General features: G+C 42.0%; 1 protein-coding gene across 1 annotated transcript in view; it reads right to left on the reverse strand.

The window, feature by feature from the left end:
- The window catches only part of NR5A1 (nuclear receptor subfamily 5 group A member 1), a 181,534-nt gene that overhangs the window by 126,433 nt on the left and 30,122 nt on the right, over positions 1 to 24,979 (reverse strand). Inside the window, exon 4 of the mRNA XM_069755547.1 lies at positions 13,763 to 14,409. Within this exon, the coding sequence (XP_069611648.1) occupies positions 13,763 to 14,409 (647 nt within the window). The remainder of the gene's footprint in view (positions 1 to 13,762; positions 14,410 to 24,979) is intronic.

Genomic DNA, 24,979 nt, shown 5'->3' on the forward strand with positions numbered 1-24,979 from the left:
CTTATTCTAAGGCTTTGTTCACACATTGCGTTTTTGATGCTTTTTTTTCCAGAGGCAAAACCTGCTGTCTTGGTAGTAAAGAAGCAATGTCAAAAAAGCAAGTTTTTCTCTTGGGCATGCTAATAAAGGTTGGTGCTTTAAAACAAAAAAATCTGATTCAGTTTAATCAAATTTTGGCCCCATGAACGCAGCAAAAACCTGATACCTGCATTTTTTGCACCACACATCGCTTTCAATGGGTGAACTGAAAAAGGCTCCAAAAATGCTGAAAAGAAGCGACATGCTACGTTTTGCAAAAAGGTAGCTGTTTGACAAAACGGTCAGGAAATAAAAAACAAGGATGTGTGCGTGAGATTTCTGAAATCGTATACGCTTTGCTGGTATTGTCAAACACAGCTGAAAATTTGCATTAAATACTCATAAAAAACGCTGCAAAAAGGAAAGCAGTTTCTGAGCAGGATTTTGCAGCGTATCCACTCCCAAAAAAAATAAAAAAAATATCATCAGAATGAACATAGCCTGAAAGGTTTTGGAAGAGTTTTTTTTTCCTGAAGCAGATGTCGTGTGGACAAAGCCCCTGAGTGGAAACTCTCCCCTGCACGCCGCCTTTTCCAGGCATATTCTGCCTCCAAAACCACCTGAAAAATGTAAAAATAAATAAAAAATGAAAATACGCATTACTACATAAAAATGACTCACTCTTCATATATTCAGGCTTTAGACCATTTCAAAAACACCAAACAGTTTAAAAAGAAATGACAAGTCCATTCTTCTGCCGTTTTTCTGCTCTGTATTTGACAACACAGGTAAGTGGGAAAGCTCAAAAGGCTAGACTTTTTTTGGAACATTTTGAAATGGTTTTTGCTTTATTCAATGGAGCAGGAAAAAAAAAGGACCAGAAAACAGAAAAAAAAGGAGGTCAGAAAAAAAAAAATTGGGAAACTCTCCAAAAAACCATCCAATGGAAAAGCGCTCAAGAAACAACCACACAAACAACACAAAAGATGCTTCAGGATGAAAAAAAAAAAAGAAATTCCAAGGTTTCCTGAAGTGTATTCTGCTTGTAAGGGCTCATACCCATCACCATTAGAAAAAAGGTGTGATATCAATCCAGAAAAGTGGGACGAGTGTCATGCGATAGATAGATAGAATCAAAGAATAGAATCAAAAATAGGCAGCACAAAAAAGAAAAGAAAATAGGTGGACTTTAATACCCGAACGGCGCAGCAACGTTTCGGATGTAATAAGCTTTTTCAAAAAAAAAAAAAATATATATATATATATTAGATAGATATACCGATAGATAACAAAGAATTGGAACAGCACTGTATATATAAATGAAAGGGTGCCACACCACATGGGCTAATAAAGTCCACTTTTTTCTACAAGTTTTTGGAGTGCTGCCTGCCTTTTTGTAGATAGATGTATGTGAGGCCGGTTTCACACGTCAGTGGCTCCGGTACGTGAGGTGACAGTTTCCTCACGTACCGGAGCCACTGACACACGTAGACACATTAAAATCAATGCATCTGTGCAGATGTCATTGATTTTTTGCGGACCGTGTCTCCGTGTACCAAACACGGAGACATGTCAGTGTTCGTGGGAGCGCACGGATTACACGGACCCATTAAAGTCAATGGGTCCGTGTAAAACACGTACCGCACACGGAGATTGTCCGTGTGCCGTGCAGGAGACAGCGCTACATTAAGTGCTGTCCCCCCCACTGGTGCTGAAGCCGCGATTCATATCTTCTCTGCAGCAGCGTTTGCTGTAGAGAAGATATGAATAATCGTGTTTAAAATAAAGATCTATGTGCCCCACGTGACCGCATACAGTAGAAGGTGCGGCCAGGACAGGAAGCTTCGCCAGTGAGGGAGCGAGCCGGGTGAGTATTTTAAGAACAGCGGGGGGTGCACAGGGGGTGGTAGGACGGTGGGCACATAGATCTTTATTTTAAACACGATTATTCATATCTTCTCTACAGCAAACGCTGCTGCAGGGAAGATATGAATGGGGCTTCAGCACCAGATGCTGGTGCGTGTGGTACCCAGCACGGTGCGTGTGGTACCCAGTGGGCACACAGGCGGCACACGTGTGCCACAGAAATGCACCGGCACATGGACACGGATAATTCCGGTACCGATTTTTTCCGGTACCGGAATTATCTGGATGTGTGGGACTGCCCTGAGTGAGATATATAGTCAGTGCTTTGTGTGTGTAGCTTACTTTACATGTAGTTCATTAATTAGTTTCTGTAAAAAATGTCGTGGGACCCCCCCCCCTCTCCCCCAAAAGTTTATTAACCAGCAGAGGAAAAGCCGACAGCTGGAGGCAGATGTTTATAGCCTGGGAGCATGCTAGCATGCATGGTCCAAGTGCTGTGCGAATTTTTTTTTTTTTATCACACCCATTGACTTGAGTCTTGTGTGAGATATGGGGACGAGCGCAGCATGCTGTGATTTTTTTTTCTCAGCAGATGAGCAGGGAATTATTGAACAAAATTAGGCAGAATACAATCCAATTTTTTATCTGATTGCACTTTTCCATTTTTCTCGCAAATGAGTATGAGCCCTAAAACTCAAACTTGGGTTTGTCTCTGTTTAAAAATCGTTGTGTGCTTCCATTCACAAAACTCAAAGACTTCATGTGCACGTTTGGTACAAACAATGATATTTGCCATTCATGATGAACATATAACAGTAATGATACTCAAGAATATTAGATTTTCGGCAGTAAATGTACACGGGGACCACAGTTCTCGTATAGTTTGAAAATGTCTTTGTTCTGGTAAAAGATGAAGCGGATTACTTAAATGAGAAATTGATGTTTCGGCCGTTAAAGTACAATGCTGTAAATCTGAGAATACTTTACAGAAAGGAAAATCAACCATAAAACGAAAAGATCAACCTGCCAATTCCTTAATGCTGCTCCCAAATGTGCCTGGACATGACCACTATCGATCGTCTGTGGTTGGAATAGCCTCATCCACAATTTCTCAACGTCTCATCTTTCAATTATATCTCCCGGGTGACACTCGGAGCTCCTAAGACTAGTTATTGCTTTGACACCTGGACCCCGTTGGTGATAATAAATACTAAATCATTACCTCAAACCAGACAAACTAAATTGTTTTGTCACCTTACTTGTGCCTTTTCATTGTCTGTACTGACCGGACCCTACGTCTCAATGCGAATCAGTGGTAAAAGCTAAAATACATGGCTTGTGCCTCGTCTTTAATGCCATGTGACAAGCAATTTACACCATGGGTTCAGAGATTCATGTCTTCCCGTCTGTAAGGCAAAAAATTTGCAATGCTCGCTTTCTTGTCTCATTGAGTGTATTGTGAGATTATGTGACAATCTTACAAATAAATGAGAAAAGTTTCCAACATGGAAGAAAAAAAATGGGTCTGTGTGTTTTATATGGATCTTAAGGTCTCCGCTTCCAGTCATTGATTAAAAAGCCTGTTCCAGGTTGGACACCACGGTGGCTTTTGAGCACTTGAGTTCTGGAAACAAATCCCACCAAGGACAACATCTGCAAGGAGTTTGTATGTTCTCCCCATGTTCGCGTGGGTTTCCGCCAGGTTCTCCTGTTTCCTCCCATACTCCAAAGGAATCTAGATTGTGAGCCCGGTTGGGGACATGTATCTGGAGGAACAACCGATAATAATATAAGCCTCATGCCTAACTTGAGCTGCCCCTTTCCAACTGCCTTCTCTGGAGTTGCCCACTCTCCACCTGCCCTTATTGAGATGTCTTTGTTTTTAGGTTTAGTCATACATGTCCTTACTGTCTGTTTCTGATTTTCGTGCTCCTTTGATACCTCCTTATGAAACGTCACAGCTGACGGTTGAGCTACTCAGGAGATGAAGCGGTGGAGTTGAAGGCAGATTTGCTCATCGGGAGTCTGGCATATTGGTTCAGCTTTGTTGATAATTTACATGGCTTGTTAAATAACTAAATACCTGTGGCTGACCCCCCCCATCCAACAAAAGAATTAATGTGTGTTCTGTGTTATTAGACCAAGGGCAGGAGGAGGGCCATCATTGGTAAGGTTTAAAATGATGAAAGCTACAGAACAACCCTGGGCCGTTATGGTCTTTTCACCGATCCGTGGAACAATCACTTATATTTCCATCAAAACAGCCGTTTTACCTGCAAGACCACACAGCCAATTGTAACGACAGCTCTGTTTTGCAGGTGAAACAGGTGTTCCCCTGCAAAATTAAGTGATCCTGCAGGGGATCAATAAAGAGACTTCCTGGTCACAGGCTTGATGCAGAATGAGCGAACCCGTGGAAGTTCTGGTTTGAATGCATTTTAGTCCAAAGTTTGGTTTGGATACTAAAACTGTACCCGAACTTGAAACCCAAAGAAATCAATGGGGACCCGCACTTTGGAGATGGAAAATCAAATAAATTAAATAACTCGGCACTTTAAAGTTTGGGTTCGTTCATCTCTACTGCAGATGTTAGCCACAGCATACGCACTATCTTTGTTTGGTAGCTTAGCAATCTATTGGAGTGGTGCATCTACTGAGATAATACTATGTCCAGGACACTTTCTTAGTCAACACTATACACAGGTTTAAAACTGCATCTTCTCGGTGAGCGACTCTATGCAGAGATCTTGAAAACAACCAGAAATTGATAAATACCCTTTATCAGAAAGGTCCACAACTTCTCAATATAACAATTGCCAAGGTTTATTACTAGGTATATTTCTCTGAAATGCTCTGGTGTTTCAAAGAAAACACAATTTTTTCTTTCTCCCCTCACTGCTCTAGTTGATTGACAGGTCTCTTCTTATGTACAAACATGGGAGAGACCTGTCAATCACCTGGAGCCTTGCAGAGAGAAGCAGATACTGGACTAGTCTTATAGCACGGAAACACGTGCTTTAGGCCTGCTTCTCACATCCTAATATTATTAGTACCACTGCTATCCGTATCCATGTGCTGCTTCAGTGTGACATGTACCAGTGCCTGGGAAAAGCAGTTCAGTTAGCACTGTTCCCAGGCGCCGTGTGCTGAATGCAGCTCTCATTGTCGCCTGGTCTCCTTGCAATCAGCGAGGCCAGGTGACGTAAATGAGACTTGAAGTCAGCACTGCCATCTCTGTATATCAAGAGCATAAAATAAATAACTAAAAAAAAAAAAGATGGTGTGGGGTCCCATGTACTTTTCCTAACTAGCTGGGGGCTGATGTTAATATTTTGGGAAGGGGTCAATAGCCTGAAGCTTCCCAGGCTACTAATATCAGCTCACAGCTATTTGCTTAGCCTTTAAGAGTTATTATAAGGGGGACCCCTTAAAAAAATTGTGGGGTCCCCCAATATTTACTAACCAGCAAAGGCTAAACAAACAGCTGCAGGCCGATATTAATAGGGTGGGACAGAGCCATGGATATTGGCCCCCTCCCAGACAAAAGAACATTAGCCCTCAGCCGCCCCAGAAATGGCGCTAACTGTACTGCTTTTCCTAGGCAACTGATACATGTCGTACTGATGACACACGGATGTCACCCATGTGTCATCAGTGTGCATGTGGACTGGACATTGCCTCTACAGACATGTCAGCGTCTTTTGGAAACAGATATACTACATGTGCATGGAAACGCACTAACATGTGCGCAGACCCCTACAATAGAATGGGTCTACGTGTATAATGGTCACCCATACATGTGGAAACTGTCACCACGTGTACCGGAGACACCGACGTGTAAAAGAGGCCTTACTAGGTTTTGGAAAACAAACATATCTTGAGAATGTATGGCCATAACGGGCTTTTAAAAAAATGGGATAGACATGCAACTAGGGTCATTATACATGGCACTCACATAATTACCGATGGAAGGAAGCAAATCGTGTTCTGTGTAGTACAATAATTGGGATTCTCAGCACAGAATTACTTTTTAAACCAAGTACATTTGCTGGGTGCATTATGGCGTGGCCAAACATTTAAGTGCACCTTCCCATCTCCACCACTTTCTCTTTCATTGACAGCTCTCACTTTATATGGCCAGAGAAGGGGGAAGATAGATGGAAAACAAGTACGTGCGCTTAGATTGTGGCCACACCAAGAATGCACATGTGCTTGGTTTAAACAATCACTGTGTGCTGACATATTCCCTGAAGCCTACATTCTTAAAGGGAACCTGTCACCTGAATTTGGCGGGACTGGTTTTGGGTCATATGGGCGGAGTTTGCGGGTGTTTGATTCACCCTTTTCTTACCCGCTGGTTGCATGCTGGCTGCAATATTGGATTGAAGTTCATTCTCTGTCCTCCGTAGTACACACCTGCACAAGGCAAGATTGCTTTGCGCAGGCGTATACTATGGAGGACAGAGAATGAACCTCAATCCAATATTGCAGCCAGCATGCAGCCAGCGGGTAAGGAAAGGGTGAATCAAACACCCGAAAACTCCGCCCATATGACCCAAAACCAGTCCCGCCAAATTCAGGTGACAAGAGTCCCTTTAAAATGAGCTTTTGGGGTATTTGCACACGATCAGTAAATGCTGCGGGTTGGATGCTGCGTACTTGTGTAGTGTCCATCTGTTACAGCATAGTGGATGGGATTTCAATGTCCATTATACGTCCACAGATGCCTGCAGGTCACCCGCGGAGACGAACATGCGGCACGTCTTTCCAGACTGTAGCATGTCAATTTCTCTTGTGGAAATGAGAGTCTCCGCAAGAGAAATGTCACCCGTACAATGTATTGTACACGGTGAATCCGCACGGTTCAGTGAACACATGCGGATTTACCTGCGTTCAATAGACGGCAGCGCTTTCGACGCAGCGAACATGCGCTCTTTTCTTGGTACTTGAACATGCGCTGCGTCCAAAGTGCTGCCACTTCCGGATCGTGGCCACCCGGCCTTGATGTTGCAGATTTTCTGTACACATTAAGTAAAATAGGTTATTTGCATTTTTTTTTCTCGAAAATACGCGGCTTAAAAAAAAAATTTAACTCATCATGGGAACTTGGCCTTAAAAAGCACAGGATAAAATAGTGTTGAATCCTGGGAATTGCTGCGGGATATCAGCTGTGTACATGAGCCGTGCCACTTCCAATTATGTCACCGTGTGATGAATAATTTTACATAATATAGCTACATCCAGTGACCCAATGGGATGACCCATTGACTTGAATGGGCATGTTTGATCTCTGACTCTCCCATCAGAAAAAAAAAAAAGTAATCTGAACATGACTGTATCAATTACGTTTTATCGAAGCCAAATACTAGGAAGTATCAAAAACAAAGCAGCTTAAATCAGGACATATCAAGCAGAGACATGAACCTCAATGAAAAAAATAATAATCTTAAGGCTAAATTCCCAAAACTTTTTGGTGTTGCAACATTTCTACACCCATTAAGTAACATGGGTTACTTGCACTTTTCAAAAATGCGCAGCGTCAAAAACTCATTGTGAACCTAATAGGTGCCGAAAATGTGCAAATCAAATACTCACTGTGAGAACATAACCTAATGGGGCATTTCGTTTTGGAAAGTTCCATTCATCGGAAACAACCCCATTTAGATAAAAATCGTTATCATAAGGGAATTTTATCCTAATCGACCAGTGAAACGTTGTAGACATACAGCTAAAATTCCCGTGATGATCGTCACAATGTTATAAATCGGTAGGATATAGGAAACCATCATGGAGGAAAGTCTTTCCAACTCACCCCATTGATACCAGGAGGAAAGTGAGATCCCAGCCGTGCGCTCCGCCAGCTGCTACTGAGGAATCACACTGATTTTTTTATTTATTTTTTTAATCAAAAGATCGATGGATTTCCACACGCAGCGAGTATTGCCCAAAATCTCAGCACGACTGCTTTGTGTGAACATATCCCTGACGAAGCACTTACTTCATTCATCCAGTCCTTGTCTTGGTGTTTGCAAAACCTCCACCACATACGGAAAATAGACAGAAATCATTCCTACAAATACACCCTAATAATGCAACCATGCGTTTTGGGGGGGGAATAAAACTAACTTTATTAATCATCTACTGACTAGTGATGAGCGGCCGTGCTGGGATAAGGTGTTATCTGAGCATGCTTGGGCCCTAACCGAGTGTCAAAAAATACGTTTCGAGTCCCCGCGGCTTTTTCGACATCCGCAACACAGCCCTGTTAATTAGACAATCCTGCATGTGTTGGGGATTTAAAACAGCCATGAGACATGCAGGTATAAGAATCGAACATATTATTCGGGCGCGCCGAAGACGCTCGGTTAGGACTCGAGCATGCTCATATAACACCTTATTCCAGCATGTTCGCTCATCACTAGTACTGACAAATGAGATATCTAATCCATTCCAAAACGACGGGGCAAACATACACCAAAACCTATTTTGGTAAGTAGCTTCTTTACTGCCAAGAGAGTAAATTTTGCCTGCAGAAAAAAAAAACCCTGCAAAAATGCAACGTGTGAATATAGCCAAAAGCCTTATTAAGAAGCCCACAGTCAGAGTTTCTTCATTGATTTTCTCATATGTAAAAAAATAAAAATCACAACCCTTCTCCTAAAAATGGGCCGCACACTGCTGACATCCACATGCTCTCTGAGTGGCTTTGGTTGGACATGTCGCCCCATGGTTTGCTGCTCTTTTTAGTATTTTTTTATGCTTTTTTTTTTTTTTTTGCTGATGGAACATTTTTATGTAAAAATTTTCACCTTGAAAAACTGCAGCACAAACAGTCAGAAAGTGCAGCAAAAAAAAACCCTGTGCTTATGGTGGACACCTGGATAGGGGCTGATTGAGTGTCCAGGTGGGGACACACCGAAGTCAGGCTTTCTTCTGGTATGGGGTATGTTGAAAACTTTGCTCCTAGATGCTTTTTTTTTTTTTGTTAAATCTTAGTTTTGACTATTCCTATTATTAGAATGTGCACATTAATAATTGAGAATGTTGTGGGCAACCAAGGATTGTGGATGGAGTTGCATAATATATGGCAGGGAAAGGCATGCTTTAAAGCCACGTGCACACAATCAGTATTTTACATCAGTATTTGTAGCCAAAATCAGGAGTGGAACAATCAGAGGAAAAGTCTAATAGAAACACATGCACCACTTCTGTATTTAGTCTAAGGCTATGTTCACACTAGGCGTTTTTGCAACTTTTATTTTTCATTTTTTTTAATGCAAATTTTCCGCTGCGTTTTACAGTACCAGCAAAGTCAGAAATCTCACGGTTTTTTTTTTGTCATCTGTATTTTGTGCTTTTTGCACAATAGAGCATGTCACTGTCTATTATTTTTCACCCACTGAAAGTATGTCTATTATTTTTCACCCACTGAAAGTAATGGGTGGTTAAAAAAAAAAACACTGAAAATCTGCATTAAAAAAAATGCACGTATCAGGTTTTGCAGCGTTTTTTTGTGCCAAAACCCGATTAAATAGAATATTATTTATCTAAAATTTATCAGCAAGAGACAAATGTAGCGTGACAAAACCGCAGCCAAGAATGCACCAAAAACGTAGGTTTTTTCCGCAGCTTCTTTCCTGCCAAGAGCTCAGATTTTGCTGCCGGGGAAAAAAAAATGCAGTTAAAACGCCTAGTGTGAACGTCGCGCAAGACTGGTGTTTTCACATGCAGTTTTTTAACCCTGCTGTTCTGTTGGTCAAAAATGACCGACTTTGAACTTCAATATTCTTTAAAATATTCAAGATGCGGCTCTGAAACCCGTGGCCGACCGACCCATCCTCATTTAAGTCAATCAACCACAAGTTTCAGAACCGCATCTTAAACACCCCAAAAAATACCAAAGTTCAAAATAGGTCTCCCCAGACCAAACAGAACAGCAGGGTTAAACCAAGACCAGGAGTGGATTCCAAAAAAAACAAGTCCTAGAGTGAATTTATCACTGTGTCTGCAAATGTTGTCGCACGTCATATTGGTGTGCTCTTACTCCGCTCACATAGCTTGGAAACAAATGGAGAAATGGCTCTAGAAAGAAATGGGTTATCCAAAGATTTTCCTGATTTCTTAAACATCGTTCCACACTTTGAAAAATAAATGCAGAATTTTGCAAAGAGAATGATAAATCCCCCCCTTAGCTCTTGCTTTTGCTCATTGGAAGAGGATACCTTTTGAACCACTTAGTGACCGAGCAAATTTTGACCTTCCTGACCAAGCCAAATTCTGACCACTGTCATTTGTGGGAATAACTCTGGAGCGCGTCAACTGATCCCACTGATTCTGAGAAGGTCTTTTCATGGCATAGTGTTCTTCATGATAGTGGTAACATTTGTTTGATATGACTTGCGTTTATTTGTGAAAACATCGCAATTTCGGTGAAAATTGTGAAAGAAAATTACAATTTTCAAACATTAAATCTTTATATCCTTAAACCAGTTAGTCATGCTGTACAAAATAATGACATTTCCCACATGTCTACTTTCTGCATCGTTTTTCAGACTTCATTTTATTTTGTTAGGATGTTGGAAGTGTTGAAAATTTAGCAGCAAATTTTAATTTTTTTTTCAACAAATTTACAAAACCTGTTTCTTTAGGGTATGTGTCCACGTGCAGTTAACGCTGCGTGTCTGACGCTGCATGGAGCCGCAGCGTCAGACACGCAGCGTCCAGATGTTACAGCATAGTGGAGGGGATTTAATGAAATCCCGTCTCCACTATGCGTGGTAACACGCACGCGGCGGCCCTGCGACTCCGGACATGCTGCGCGTCTTTTCAGATCGCAGCATGTCCGTATATCTTGCGGCGACGCTGCGCCGCCGCAAGATATAGCACAGGGCCCTATGGTGGGGAGCGATGATGCCGGATGTGTGCTGTGAACACATCCGGCATCATCGCGTCCCAGAAAGGGGGCGGGGCTTACCGCAGAGCGGCTAAGCCGCTCCGGCGATACCGCCGGCCATCCTGAAAGTGGACACATACCCTTAGGGACCGATTCAAATTTCAATGTACCTTGAGGGGGCCCATCTAACGCAAACTTCCCAAAAGTGATACCATTTTAAAAACCGCACCTGTCAAATACTTCAAAACTGTTCTCAGGAAAAAAAAATCTAACTTTTCACATGATACACAGGAATTAATGGAAAGCAAAATTAAAAAAATTTAAAAAAAATTTGCCTCAAAAATGTTGCTTTAGCCCCAATTATTTCACTTTTTCAAACAGTAACGCCAAAAAATGGACCTCACAATTTGTTACCCACCTTCTTTCGAGCTCAGCGATACCCCACATGTAATCAAAAAGTTCTGTTTGGACAAACCGCAGGGCTCGGAAAGGAAAAAGCGGAATTTGAATTTTTTGGAACACAAATTGGCTGAAATAGATTGCGGGCGACCTGTCATATTTGCAGGGGCCTTAAGGTGCCTAAACAGCAGAAACCCCCCATAAATGACCCCTTTTTGGAAACTACACCCCTCAAGGATTTTATCCAGTGGTATAGTGAAGATTTTGAACTCAAAGGTATTACACAGAATTTGATAACATTAGGTCGTCATTAGTGTTGAGCGCAACTGCTCGCTACTCGAGTTTGTATCAGGTGCTCAAATCCCCACGGTCACGTTTCATTGTCAGACACCCAAAAAAACGCAGGGATAGCCTGTGTATGGCAGGCAATCCCTGCATGTTTTTGGGGTGTCTAACCTCTGCAAAAAATGTGGGCCAGGGACTCGAACATGTCACTCGAGCGCCCGCGATACTTTGGCACATAACTGAATATCTGATGCAAACATGAGTGCGCTCAACACTAATCCTCATAACATCGTCGTCTTAAAAATAATGTAATCTGACTAAGGGGATGAGACAGTGATGATTTACTAATTATTGGGCTTTTGATCACTGTGATAGTAGAGATCAAAAGTCAGGAACAAATGGTAAAATTCCCTGCAGTTCTCGGCTGGCACACTGTACATGCGCTCGCGGAGAGCCGTGGTATGAGCAGGAGGACCTGGGGGATGGCGGAGGTACTGCGGGGGGTTTGGTGACATCATTTCTCTCAACTCTGACATGTTATATCATGTCAGAAGAGAAAAAAATTATTTTTATAGCGGACACACTTTTTATTTTTAATTTTTGCGTAATTGCCGTTATTCATTGAATAACAGCAATCAGGGACCGGAAAAACCGTTCCTGATCATGTTCTCCAGGTTCTCGGCTACCCCCAGTAGCTGAGACTCCTGAGATTTTCAGACGTTTTAATTTGAATCGGTGGTCTTTAAGATGTTAAAAGTCTATTATGTCTTAGCCTGTTTGTTCTCTTTTATGTTCACCATTGTGTGTTCAGTGTTTTCGACCGTTTCATCAATCGTGACTTTTTTTAAAAAAAAAGTTTCATAACTTTTTTTAAAAATTGCGCTCCACTTCCTCACTGGAGTGGTTTTATGCACGCTAGTTATTTTGGCGCGGTTTTGTAAAAAGAGGTTTTTTTTTCAGTTAAAAGGTTGCAAAAATAGAGAGCGCTTTTGATTTTTAACAACCACATGCGCCATTTTGAAGAATTTGGGGCACATAAAGTCAGCGATTGCCAAAATAAAAAGTGACTTAAAAAAAAAGAGGAAGATGAATTAGACCCAATGTGCCAAAAAATATGCAAAAATTGTGGCGCACATTTCTGGTACAAAATAAGCCAACTAATATGGGGTTGTAAACTTAGGACCCAATTAATCTTGCATTTTTTTTTTTGCATACTCGGCTTCAGGAAAATGGCCGCCGCGATCTCTTCTGCGCACGCGCGGCATCCCGCAGCCATTTTCCTGAAGCCCCGTGCAGCAAAGCACTCCATCTGCGCACGCGCGGCCCCAGGAAGATGGCCGCCCCCACCGAAGACAGTAATAGCGCAGATCGCGCGCTGTTTCTTAACGTGTGCGCAAGTGGATTCGGCACTGGGACATGCGCACACCACTACGCCACCAACGTAAAGCTGGGGAAGAAACAGCACTGTGACCACGCCCGCCCGACCTGACCAGCCTGATTTGACCACGCCCACCCGACCTGACCAGCCTGATTTGACCACGCCCACCCGACCTGACCAGCCTGATTGACAGGCGAAAACGGCGACTTTGGTAATGTATTTCGCAGCATAGGTGGGGAGTCAGGGTACACTACATACACTATTGTAACGCACAGCGCAGGCCCTATTTAACAGTATTTATATCTCAATCTGAAAAAACGGGGTGACAGGTTCCCTTTAATGCTGCTAATTTAATACGTAGTGGATTTTTCCATCTGAAAAATCCACTGTATATAGGGCCTGCGAGAACATGTGTACATTCCCGCCACTGGTGGACACAGACCGAAAAGGGCAAAAAGAATATATAGGTTATTTGCAGCCCAATATCTCATCAAAAATAATGCAAAATTCCATCTCTTTGGAGCTAGAAATGGGCCCCTTACCTTTTGGGCCCCGGTTCAGCCACACATGTTGCACCAATGAGATGTCTGCCCCTGGTTCCTGCATAGTGACTATGCCGCAGATTTTTTTTTTGCATGTGGATAATCCACTGCCGATTTCAGTCGTCAATATTTCACGACCTGAAAACCAAACACAACTTCAGAACTACCCATGGGTTCCCTACTCCGAACCCAACAACCACATGGTCAGTCCTAAAGTTGGGATCTGTCCCCAAGCCGTGATATATAGACGTCTGTATTTTTGCAAAATTTTGGGGCAAATTTTTTTTGCTGTGGAAATCCACAGTGTATCAGTTCCATATGGGTGCTCCTTGTAAAATATTAAGTTAATGTCATGAACAAAGAACGAAAAATAGCATTTACCTCCAGCTCCTTAAAGTAGATGCAACTTCGGGCCCATTCCACGATGGAGAAGAGAGTCTGGTCGGCCATCTTGCACATTAAGCCGAACATGCTGAGTTTCTCGTGCCGACTCTTGTTCTGTTCCTGCTGTAGGCACGACAATATCCGGGCTTTTACTTGAGGCTCATCCGGCTCCAGTTGTAAGAGCTTAAGGATGACTTCGGGCATATCTGGTGGAGAAGTGCTGGTGTAGGGCTCGGTGTATACGTAGGGTCCTACTGGAGCTGGTTCCTGCACATTTGTGTAGTGGTCTGGGTATTCGGATTTGATAGCGCGGCTCTGGAACGAGGAATAATGGTAGCCGGACAGAGGCGCGTGGTTGGGCATAGTCATTCCCAATGGTGGAGCACTGAAAGGTCCCCTGTCATATTCGACCGGCGCCATTGGAGCTGGGTTTGGCGGCACATTTTTAGAGACCGGGTGAATCGTATGGATGTTGCTGGTGATGGTGTAGTCACTTTGAGCCGGGGACATAATCTGCGGCACAGTTTCCAGTTTGATGCCATTTGCCCGTATCAGGGCTTTTTTCTGCTGCTTTAAGGCACGGTCCCGCTTATACATGGGCCCAAACTTGTTGCGCCCTCCTCGCATCCGGTCAGCACGAACAGCTTTAGAAAAGTAAGAACACAAAATGCCCGCATTATTAGACAATCCCGGCCAAATACATACTCAAGAACATTCACCCTTTTGTACCATACGAGGGGCTTTCTCAGATCTACCCCCGGACGGGTGAGAAGCGTCTGCTCGCTGGGGACCCTCACAAGAACTGGGGTCCCGTGCCCTTCACTTGAACAAAGTGGGTTCGGGTTTAATTTTAAAATGATTGTCCACGAATAGGAAAACATGTCTGCCTTCTCCTAAAAACAGCGCCAATCCAATGAACTGAATGGTGCTGTGCCGCCCCTACTCGATATCCAACCATGTCAGTACAAAATGACTGTTCAAACCAAGCACAGTCAGTGGGACTTGACAGTTAAGTGCACTTTCCCATCTACTTAATTTTTTTCCATCTTTTTTTTTGATTGCCAGCTCTCTTTACAGGGGGCATAGAAGTGTGGAGAAGGTGCACTGAACTGCTTCGACATGCCCAGGGTACACAGCGCCTGTGCTTGGTTTGATCAGTCATTTTGTCTTGATAGATTCCCTTCTATACAAAGCAGTTATCACCTTTCCATAGCCAGCTGCTAGGACCACCCACGATTCCAAGATTGGGGTTCTGCAGAGCCCTGCCTGAATGGAGCGGTGGCTGGACATGCACACCACTCGTTCCATTTATTCTCCATGGGACTGTGATAAAAGGCCAAATACAGAGCTAGACTATCTCAGGCCGTCTCATAGAGGATGAATGGAACAGAGGTGGTCTTTCCTTTCTCGGTATCAGTGGGGGACCTAGCAGTTGGTCCCCACTGATCAACACGTTATTATCACCAATCCTATTTACATTTCTATACATTGCAAGGCAGTATAAAATTTGGAATCCTGACATTGTGTAATGTGCTCACTGTTAGTGCTCGCTCACATCACCATATTAATTGGACGACTTCTATTTTTTTTTGCCGGATTGCACTCATACCAATGATATGTAATGGGACAGTGCTGATCGTTATTTTTTTTCTCATATTGATTCAGCATGGGAAAAAAATCGCAGCATGCTGTATGGAAATTGTCAGACTGCACTCGGATGATATCCGAGTGCATTTCGATTTCCGCAGATTCACATAATTTTGTTCTCCATCTTCTCCTAACAGCGTAGTACAGTTCTCTCCCTGGAGAGAATCGGGCCACACTAAGCTGACACTCGGATCAAACTCTGATCATTAACATAATTGACCTGATTGTCTTGGATGAGAGAATCTACGATCGAGTGATCCCGGCCTCACGGCAAGTGAAAACAGCTATAGATTCTGTCGTTTGAGAGAATCGGGCTGATAATGCGATGAGAGCGTGTTCAGAGTCTCTCATGTAAGGGTATAGACATGCTGCCCTCATTTGTCACCTGAAGAAGACAAATTTTATTGTTGTAATGTTATGTGACTTGTCTTCTGCGTCTTTTTGTAAACATTTTGTAATGTGATAAGCGTTAATAATAATATTGTGGTGTAATATGAATAGTGTAGTGCGTTAGTATGAGTGTAGAGGACAATAGGGTAAGTTGAAGATGACTTAATAGTTGGGACTAGCCCATCGTGGGAGGGGTTAGTGTAAGAGAAAGTGACTGTTTCCTGCTAGGAAGGCAGATAGAGCCTTGTGTAGTTGCTGAGAGGACTCAAAAGTCCAAAGTGAAACAGTGACGAATTCGAGGGTGACCTGAAGTGAGAGGAGACCGAAGAGGAGGGATAGCGAGATCCTGAGCATAATAACAGATAGAGACAGAGTGGCCTTCAGGAGACAGGTCCTAGGAGAGACGCCTCGCCACAAGATCTTGGGCTAGAAACACTGGAAGATAATGGGGCTAAACAAAACTGAGAGACTGAGACTAGTGAAGGGTCCTGAATGGGAGATCCAGGGCACCAGTAGTGGAAGAAATAGGATGTGGAACCGCTAAACAAGTAAGGGAGAATTGTTAATCAGGACTGTAGCGTTAAAGCGTGAAGTAGGGAGAAAAAGCGGACATAGAGGTCCCGGTCAGGTACGGACTTGGGCTGAAATTCAGTCCTGGCATTTGAAATCACACAGGGCCATGTTATCCCCGTCCCCATGAATGGAGGAAAGGAAAATTTTCTACAAGACCAATACGTCTAATGATACCCGTGGCCTGGTGGGGAGTGATGGAGTCAGCAATTTAGTGCTTCATCACAACTCTTAACAGTATGGGAATCTTGGGGACACCGATTCTGTTAACAACGTAGCAGACAAGGCAGCCCATGACCAGACAGACCCTTCTGGCATTTGCCAGAATTGCCAGATGGCCAGTCCGGCTCTGGTCCCTGTAGTAAACTACTAGGGAAGGAAACTGTGTGGGAAATGCTTCCAACTGTAACTGGGCCATCCATAAGACTTTGTACCCCCTGTCTCTTGTATATAACCATTATCAAGCTGCCATTCAGTAAAGAGTTTATTTTTGAAAGGGGGTCTCCCTCATTAAATTGTGAAACATCTGGTCCTGGCAAACCAGCAACATCGGTTACAAGGGCCTGCACAAGTCAATACACCCGGCCAGGACCTCCACTTTCATGTAACATGCTGGGGTGCAGAAAATGGGTGCCTTGCCCACCGCTACTGCCCTGCGCCACGTTACACTCAGATTATTCTGTGAGGCTGCAGAAATTTGACTGCACTCAGTCGTAACCTGAGTGCAGTCTGATGTTTCTCATGCACTCTGACTTGCGTGGCTGAGTGTGATCTGGATATTGGATCAACCTCGGGCATGCTTCAATTTTTGTTTGTATGAATCATTATTTTTTGGAGAGCCAGTGGGTCTCCTGACTCAAATTCAACAGTTTAGGGGACCACAGACAGTTGGTGCTCATAAAGTTCTATGGAACTCTGCATAGAATTAGAGATGAGCGAGCGTCATCTGATAAGGTGTTATCCGAGCATGCTCGAGTGCTAATGGAGTGTCTTCGACATGTACTAATATTACGTTTGAGTCGCAGCAGCTGCATGTCTCGCCTCTGTTTGACAGACGCAACACATGTAGGGATTGTCTAACAAACAGCCATGAGACATGCAGCTGCGGGGACTCGAGCACAGTATTAGAGTATTCCGAAGACACTCGGTTAGCACTGAAGCATGCTCAGATAACACCTTATCCCAGCACGCTCACTCATCAATACACAGAATGTCTCCAGCTTCCCCTCCCCTTACCTCCTCCATAGAATATTATAAGCACTAACTGTCATTTCCTAACTCCGTAATGGGAAAATCTATCTTCACTGACTTGTACCTATAAATGGAGGTGAAGGATCAATTCAGGAAAACAATGAAGCAGATTTCTCTGATAAGATATATTACAAAGTTGATGACTTAAATGTCCACCATTGATTTATGAAATGACAATGACTCTTTAATGAAGGAAGCGCTGGAGTAAGATGTGCCAGATTCATTGAAGTGTGCGCTTCTTAAGTAATTTGGCGCATCTTATAACCATCATGTTAGTCAACTGGAAATATTACTCCAGACAGGAGAGGGAGTCCATTTTATGTAAATTATGATTAACATGTTAGACGGGCTTTATATATATATATATATATATATATATATATATATATATATATATATATATACATATATATATATATATATATATATATGTATATATATATATATATATATATATATATATGTGTGTGTGTGTATATATATGTATATATATATATATATACAGTGGGGCAAAAAAGTATTTAGTCAGTCAGCAATAGTGCAAGTTCCACCACTTAAAAAGATGAGAGGCGTCTGTAATTTACATCATAGGTAGACCTCAACTATGGGAGACAAACTGAGAAAAAAAAATCAAGAAAATCACATTGTCTGTTTTTTTAACATTTTATTTGCATATTATGGTGGAAAATAAGTATTTGGTCAGAAACAAACAATCAAGATTTCTGGCTCTCACAGACCTGTAACTTCTTCTTTAAGAGTCTCCTCTTTCCTCCACTCATTACCTGTAGTAATGGCACCTGTTTAAACTTGTTACCAGTATAAAAAGACACCTGTGCACACCCTCAAACAGTCTGACTCCAAACTCCACTATGGTGAAGACCAAAGAGCTGTCAAAGGACACCAGAAACAAAATTGTAGCCCTGCACCAGGCTGGGAAGACTGAATCTGCAATAGCCAAGCAGCTTGGAGTGAAGAAATCAACAGTGGGAGCAATAATTAGAAAATGGAAGACATACAAGACCACTGATAATCTCCCTCGATCTGGGGCTCCACGCAAAATCCCACCCCGTGGGGTCAGAATGATCACAAGAACGGTGAGCAAAAATCCCAGAACCACGCGGGGGGACCTAGTGAATGAACTGCAGAGAGCTGGGACCAATGTAACAAGGCCTACCATAAGTAACACACTACGCCACCATGGACTCAGATCCTGCAGTGCCAGACGTGTCCCACTGCTTAAGCCAGTACATGTCCGGGCCCGTCTGAAGTTTGCTACAGAGCATTTGGATGATCCAGAGGAGTTTTGGGAGAATGTCCTATGGTCTGATGAAACCAAACTGGAACTGTTTGGTAGAAACACAACTTGTCGTGTTTGGAGGAAAAAGAATACTGAGTTGCATCCATCAAACACCATACCTACTGTAAAGCATGGTGGTGGAAACATCATGCTTTGGGGCTGTTTCTCTGCAAAGGGGCCAGGACGACTGATCCGGGTACATGAAAGAATGAATGGGGCCATGTATCGTGAGATTTTGAGTGCAAACCTCCTTCCATCAGCAAGGGCATTAAAGATGAAACGTGGCTGGGTCTTTCAACATGACAATGATCCAAAGCACACCGCCAGGGCAACGAAGGAGTGGCTTCGTAAGAAGCATTTCAAGGTCCTGGAGTGGCCTAGCCAGTCTCCAGATCTCAACCCTATAGAAAACCTTTGGAGGGAGTTGAAAGTCCGTGTTGCCAAGCGAAAAGCCAAAAACGTCACTGCTCTAGAGGAGATCTGCATGGAGGAATGGGCCAACATACCAACAACAGTGTGTGGCAACCTTGTGAAGACTTACAGAAAACGTTTGACCTCTGTCATTGCCAACAAAAGATATATTACAAAGTATTGAGATGAAATTTTGTTTCTGACCAAATACTTATTTTCCACCATAATATGCAAATAAAATGTTAAAAAAACAGACAATGTGATTTTCTGGATTTTTGTTTTCTCAGTTTGTCTCCCATAGTTGAGGTCTACCTATGATGTAAATTACAGACGCCTCTCATCTTTTTAAGTGGTGGAACTTGCACTATTGCTGACTGACTAAATACTTTTTTGCCCCACTGTATATATATATTTTTTTTTTTTTTTTTTTTAGCTCAACTTGTAGAATTCTAAGTCTAATAATGGCAAGAATGGTTTCATAGGGAGAAATCTTCTGCCGGACTGACTTTCTTTAGAAAGAAAAAAGTATTAAAAACAATGTACTTGTTCGTTACACAAGTAACACTCAACCCAAATGACTTTAATCTCGGCAGAATACAATTCTGTTTTGAAAACTTGGCAATCCTATATAATATGAAAAACTAAATGATTAGCGGCAGAATTTGGAAACGCTTATTAACTCTTTGTATGTCAGAAAGGAGCAGCTGCTTCGGACTCCTTAGTGGAAATTCAAGAATGTGTCATCTTGTGTGGGAGTCTTCCTCTGCTCTGCCAAACACTGCAGAAAGGCCAGAGAGGGGGAAGTATGGCTGGCCAGCAGCGGGACTGAAGAGAAGGAAGGGGAGAGACCTCCGACCAAAGGAAGAGAATGTAACAACATTAACTCTGCCATAAAAATGAAGCAAGTCATTCAGCATAACGTAAATGTTTCATATTGCGCTGTCTCTGCCGTTAAGTTCTGTCCTATCGGACGAGCAAATTGTTTCACCACAATTTCTTAATATCCGTTTTTTTTTTTGTTTTTTTTTTAAAGTTAGGTGGCCCTGAAGTTAGCTGGTACAACTTGGGAAATCTCCGGTAATTATCAGCCACCGGTCACATACATTAGCCTACAGCCAGGCTCGGACTGGCACACGGGGGAACAGGGGAATTCTCTGGTGGGCCGCCACTGCAGGAGATGTGTTTGGCACAATACATAATAATTTAGCCCGCCCAATATGGCCACAAAGTTCTTTATCCCAAAGACAATGGATTCCTTTATTTTGACAAAGAATTGCCCACCCCCCCAAAAAAAAAGTATAAGGCTGGAATTGGGGTATAACCATGCACTTCATCGTCGCCTGGATCTCCTGCCTAGTCTCACCCACTCACTCTGTTTGATTGACACATCACTGTTCCTGTTAAATGTCTAGATGGTCAATGATTGTACCTTGTACCAAAGACCAATTCTACCGTTCCTTCTGCCAGACATGAAATTTGAAATGGTGCCGCACCCCGCAGTGTAATATAAACCTGCAGTAATTAAGCCGAATTCTTTCATTTTTTGAGACTTTGAATGTTCTATTTTTCTTCCCTCAAGATGTGTCGACATTACTTTTTTGCATGATGAGCTGATGTTTTTATTGATACCAATTTGATCACTTCTCTCTCTTTTTTTTTTTTTTTACATACTTTTATGGACAAGACGTAAGTTAAAATAACCCCACAATTCTGGTATTTCATTTTTATCTCTTTATAACACTCACGAAATAGGTTATATGATTTTATATATTGTGAATTCTGATCGTCTGGACTTGTACGTATGCCGCAATAAGAATTACATTTTTAATTTTTATTTTTATATTATTTACTTATTTCTTTTTTTACTTAAATTTTTAGTCTCCTTAGGATCACTTATACCAGGGGTCCCCAACTCCAGGCCTCGAGGGCCGCCAACAGTGCAGGTTTTCAGGATTTCTTTAGTATTACATCGGTGGTAATGTGATCATCTGCACAGGTGATGATTCCAACCCCTGTGCAATACTAAGGAAATCCTGAAAACCTGCACTGTTGGCGGCCCTCGAGGCCTGGAGTTGGGGACCACTGACTTACCCTGGTATTGCAAGACATAGTATATGTGCAGTTTATAGAAGAAATCTTGATCTTCTATGAAGCCTAGCATGTGGCTGTGCTTCACAATAGAGGCAAAATAGCAGCGACAGGGGCCTTCAGCAGCTGATGGCTGCCATGGCAAACTATGGGTTACCTTCCGGTCATGCTGAGCACACCGGCGTCCACTATATTTCAATGTCGCTGAAAATTGACTGCAGGATCTCTAGGATTAATGGAAATGTTCAGCGCTCAGATTTGGCTTCTGCTGTTAGAGACAAATGTCGGCTATGTAATGTGTGTGGAACAGGCTCCTCTCCTGAGCCTGCATTACATAATTCGATACTCCAACCTGCTCTGTGGCATTACAAAGGCTGAGTTTTTAAGTGTTGATCTCAGGGCACGAAGAATTGCCATGCAGCCAGAAATGTTCTTTTGGTTTAAAATGTTGGTTAGCCTTCAGTAAGATCCAATGGTTCCCGATACTTTTCTCCTGTGAACAGTGGCTTGAAAAAATATTCAGTAAGCCACTGATGTGTGTGATGCATGAGCACTAAATAGTTTTAGTGAAGTAAGAAAGTATAGGCATAAATTAAATTTATATGATCAAGTAATTAAAAATTGTCATGTGCATATGTAGTCACCCGTTTTTTCTATGAAGCCGATAAAAATTTCACCATGCAAACCAAGGAGATCTTCAAACAAGTCAGGGACAAAGTTGTTGGGAAGTTCAAGACAGGGTTGGGTGATAAAAAAAAAATCTTTGATGATCCCTGGAGTGCCATCAAATCCATTATCATCAAATGGAAAGAACATGGTACCACAACAAACCTACCAAGAGATGGCATCCACCAAAACTCTCAGCCTGGGCAAAGAGGGAATTAATCATAGAGACCAAAGGTAACCCTGAAGGAGCTGCAGAGTTCCCAATCAGAGACTGGAGTATCTGTCCATATGACCACAATAAGCCGTACAATCCATAGAGGTGGCCTTTTTGGAAGAGTGGGCAGAAAAAAAGCCTTTACTTACACACAAAAATTGTAAGCCTTATTTTGAATTTGCCAAAAGACATGTGGGAGACTCCCAAAATGTATGGAGGAAGGTGCTGTGGTTAAATGAGACCAAAATTTTAACTTTTTGACCACAAAGGTAAAAGCTATGTCTGGTGCCAAACCAAAACAGCTCATCACCCCAAAACACCATCCCCACAGTGAAACATGGTGGTGGCATCATCATTCTTTGGGGATGTTTTTCCCCAGCAGGGACAGGGAAAATGTTCTGAGTTGAGGGGAAGATGGATGATGAAAAAATAGAGGGATATTCTTGAGGAAAACCTGTTTTAGTCTGTCAGTGATTGGAGACAGAGGTTCACCTTCCAACAAGACAATGACCCAAAGCATACTGCTAAACCAACACTCGAGTGGTTTAAGGCAAGCAGTGTAAATGTTTTGGAGTGGCCTAGGCAAAACCCAGACTTTAATCCAATGAAGAATCTGTGGTCAGATGGGAAGATTGCAGTTCACCAGAGGTAACCATCTAACTTGAAGGAGCTGGAGCAGTTTTGCCTTGAGGAATGGGAAAAAAATCCCAGTGGCCACATGTGGAAAGGTCATAGAGACTTATCCAAACCGACTTGCAGCTGTATTGTTGTAAAAAGAGGCTCTATATAGTACTGACTTTAGGAGGATGAATAGTTATGTACACTGAAGTTTTTAGTTATTTTGTTCTATTTGTTGTTTGATCCACAATAAAAAGAAAGCCGAATGTTCACAGTTGTCGGTATGTTCTGTACATGAACTGACGCAACCTCTCAAAAATAAATGTGAAATTCCAGGTTCAGGGGAAGCAAAACAAGAAAAATGCCAAGAGGTTGAATACTTTAGCAAGCCACTGTATATCCCTTGCCTATTGCATACAGTGCATTCAACTATTGCTTCCTTGAATCCGCCACCTCCATCTGTAGGAAAACACAGATCATGTCCTTTCGTTGCCTGTTACCCAGTGAAAGTCTATTTCGGTCTTTCTTTTCCTGCAGCAATTCACAACCAGCCCCCATGGCAAATATAAAGACATTTCAGCAGCTCGTTGAGAGATGTTTTAATTTCCTAGAGTAAATTGATTAATTTAGATAGTAAATGGCACAATTTTGCTTCTATACATGGCTAAATAATGATCGCGGCAAGAAGACAGTCACTCGGAGGAAACAAAGTGTTCTTTGGCTTTTAAGTGTGTATTTCTCATTGCATCACTAATTGAACTGTAATCACTGCAAAAGTCATTCATACAGGGTAGAATAAGTTTTTATTCTGTGTTGAACCAGTTCTACTATTCAGCCCAAGACTTCTACTGGGAAATCATACTGCTTTCTTTTCAGTGTTCAAGGTCACACGACAGACTGCTTGTATAGACTTTAATGGAACTGAAACGATAACGTGAAATCCTAGTTCCTTTCGGTAAATAGAGCTAGTTTTATTATTAAAAAGGATGTCTCATAAGAAACACCCCTGATGAAAATGGGAAAGCTCTCGGCACCTCTCTGCAAGAACATGATTTTGTTGGGGAAAGTTACAGCCAGTCAAGCATTTCCCATGAGGGAAAAGGTCCAATTTGAATATGGACGGATTGGTCATCAATACAATATAGAGGTGCCTCAAGTCGACCAAAAATAATAAGGGGTGTAATGTAATGGGCATTTTTTTTATCTTTCTTATCGATGCATATACATTTTGGGGGTTTTTAAATTAAAAAAAAAAAGAAATATTCCAATTGATACAGTGTCCACTAGATAGGCTGACACTTCCTGTTTGCTTAATTTTCAGCTTTCCCGTGTAGAATGAGTCAGAGTCAGCAGAGGAAGACTTAGATAAAGTAGGAGATTATCACTATACATACATGTAAGGCTCTGTTTGCATCCATTTTTAGGCAAGCATGGCTGTACTTTATCAGTCCCTAGAGGCAGTCAGTTGACAAAGAAAGGCCATTATGCCCTCATTCATGTAACCCATTCACAATACAGGGCATACTATTACATCATATGTCATAGTATATGAAGTAGAGCCAGGAGCTCAACCTGCGCACACTGGACAGGTGCCAGTAGTGTAATATTACTAAATAATGCAATGCTTTACATAACACAAGTGATTACAAAAATTGTAGGTTTAAATAAAAATTAATTTAAAAAAGTTAAAAAAATATTTATTAAAAAAGTTTTAAATTGCCTCTCTTCATCTAATTAAAAAATTTGAGAAATGTAAAATGTAAACAAATTTGGTAAAAGCCATGAAAATATAAACTGTATTTTTAACATGTATAGTAAAGGCCTTAAAGAAAAAAAGAAAAAATAGAAATATCCGGGTTTTTTTTTTTTTTTTAGCAAAAAGCAATAAAAACCATATATGTAACCCAAAATGGTATCCATAAAAAAGACAGCTCACTAAAGAAAAAGGAAGCCCTCTTCCAGTTGCATTGATGCAATAATAAAGAAGTTACAGATCTCAAAAAATGGTAACTTCAACAAGACTTCATAGTTCTGAATTTTTCTAACCACTATAATATATATT

The sequence above is a fragment of the Ranitomeya imitator genome, chromosome 2 (assembly GCF_032444005.1).
Source record: "Ranitomeya imitator isolate aRanImi1 chromosome 2, aRanImi1.pri, whole genome shotgun sequence".
NCBI lineage: Eukaryota > Metazoa > Chordata > Amphibia > Anura > Dendrobatidae > Ranitomeya > Ranitomeya imitator.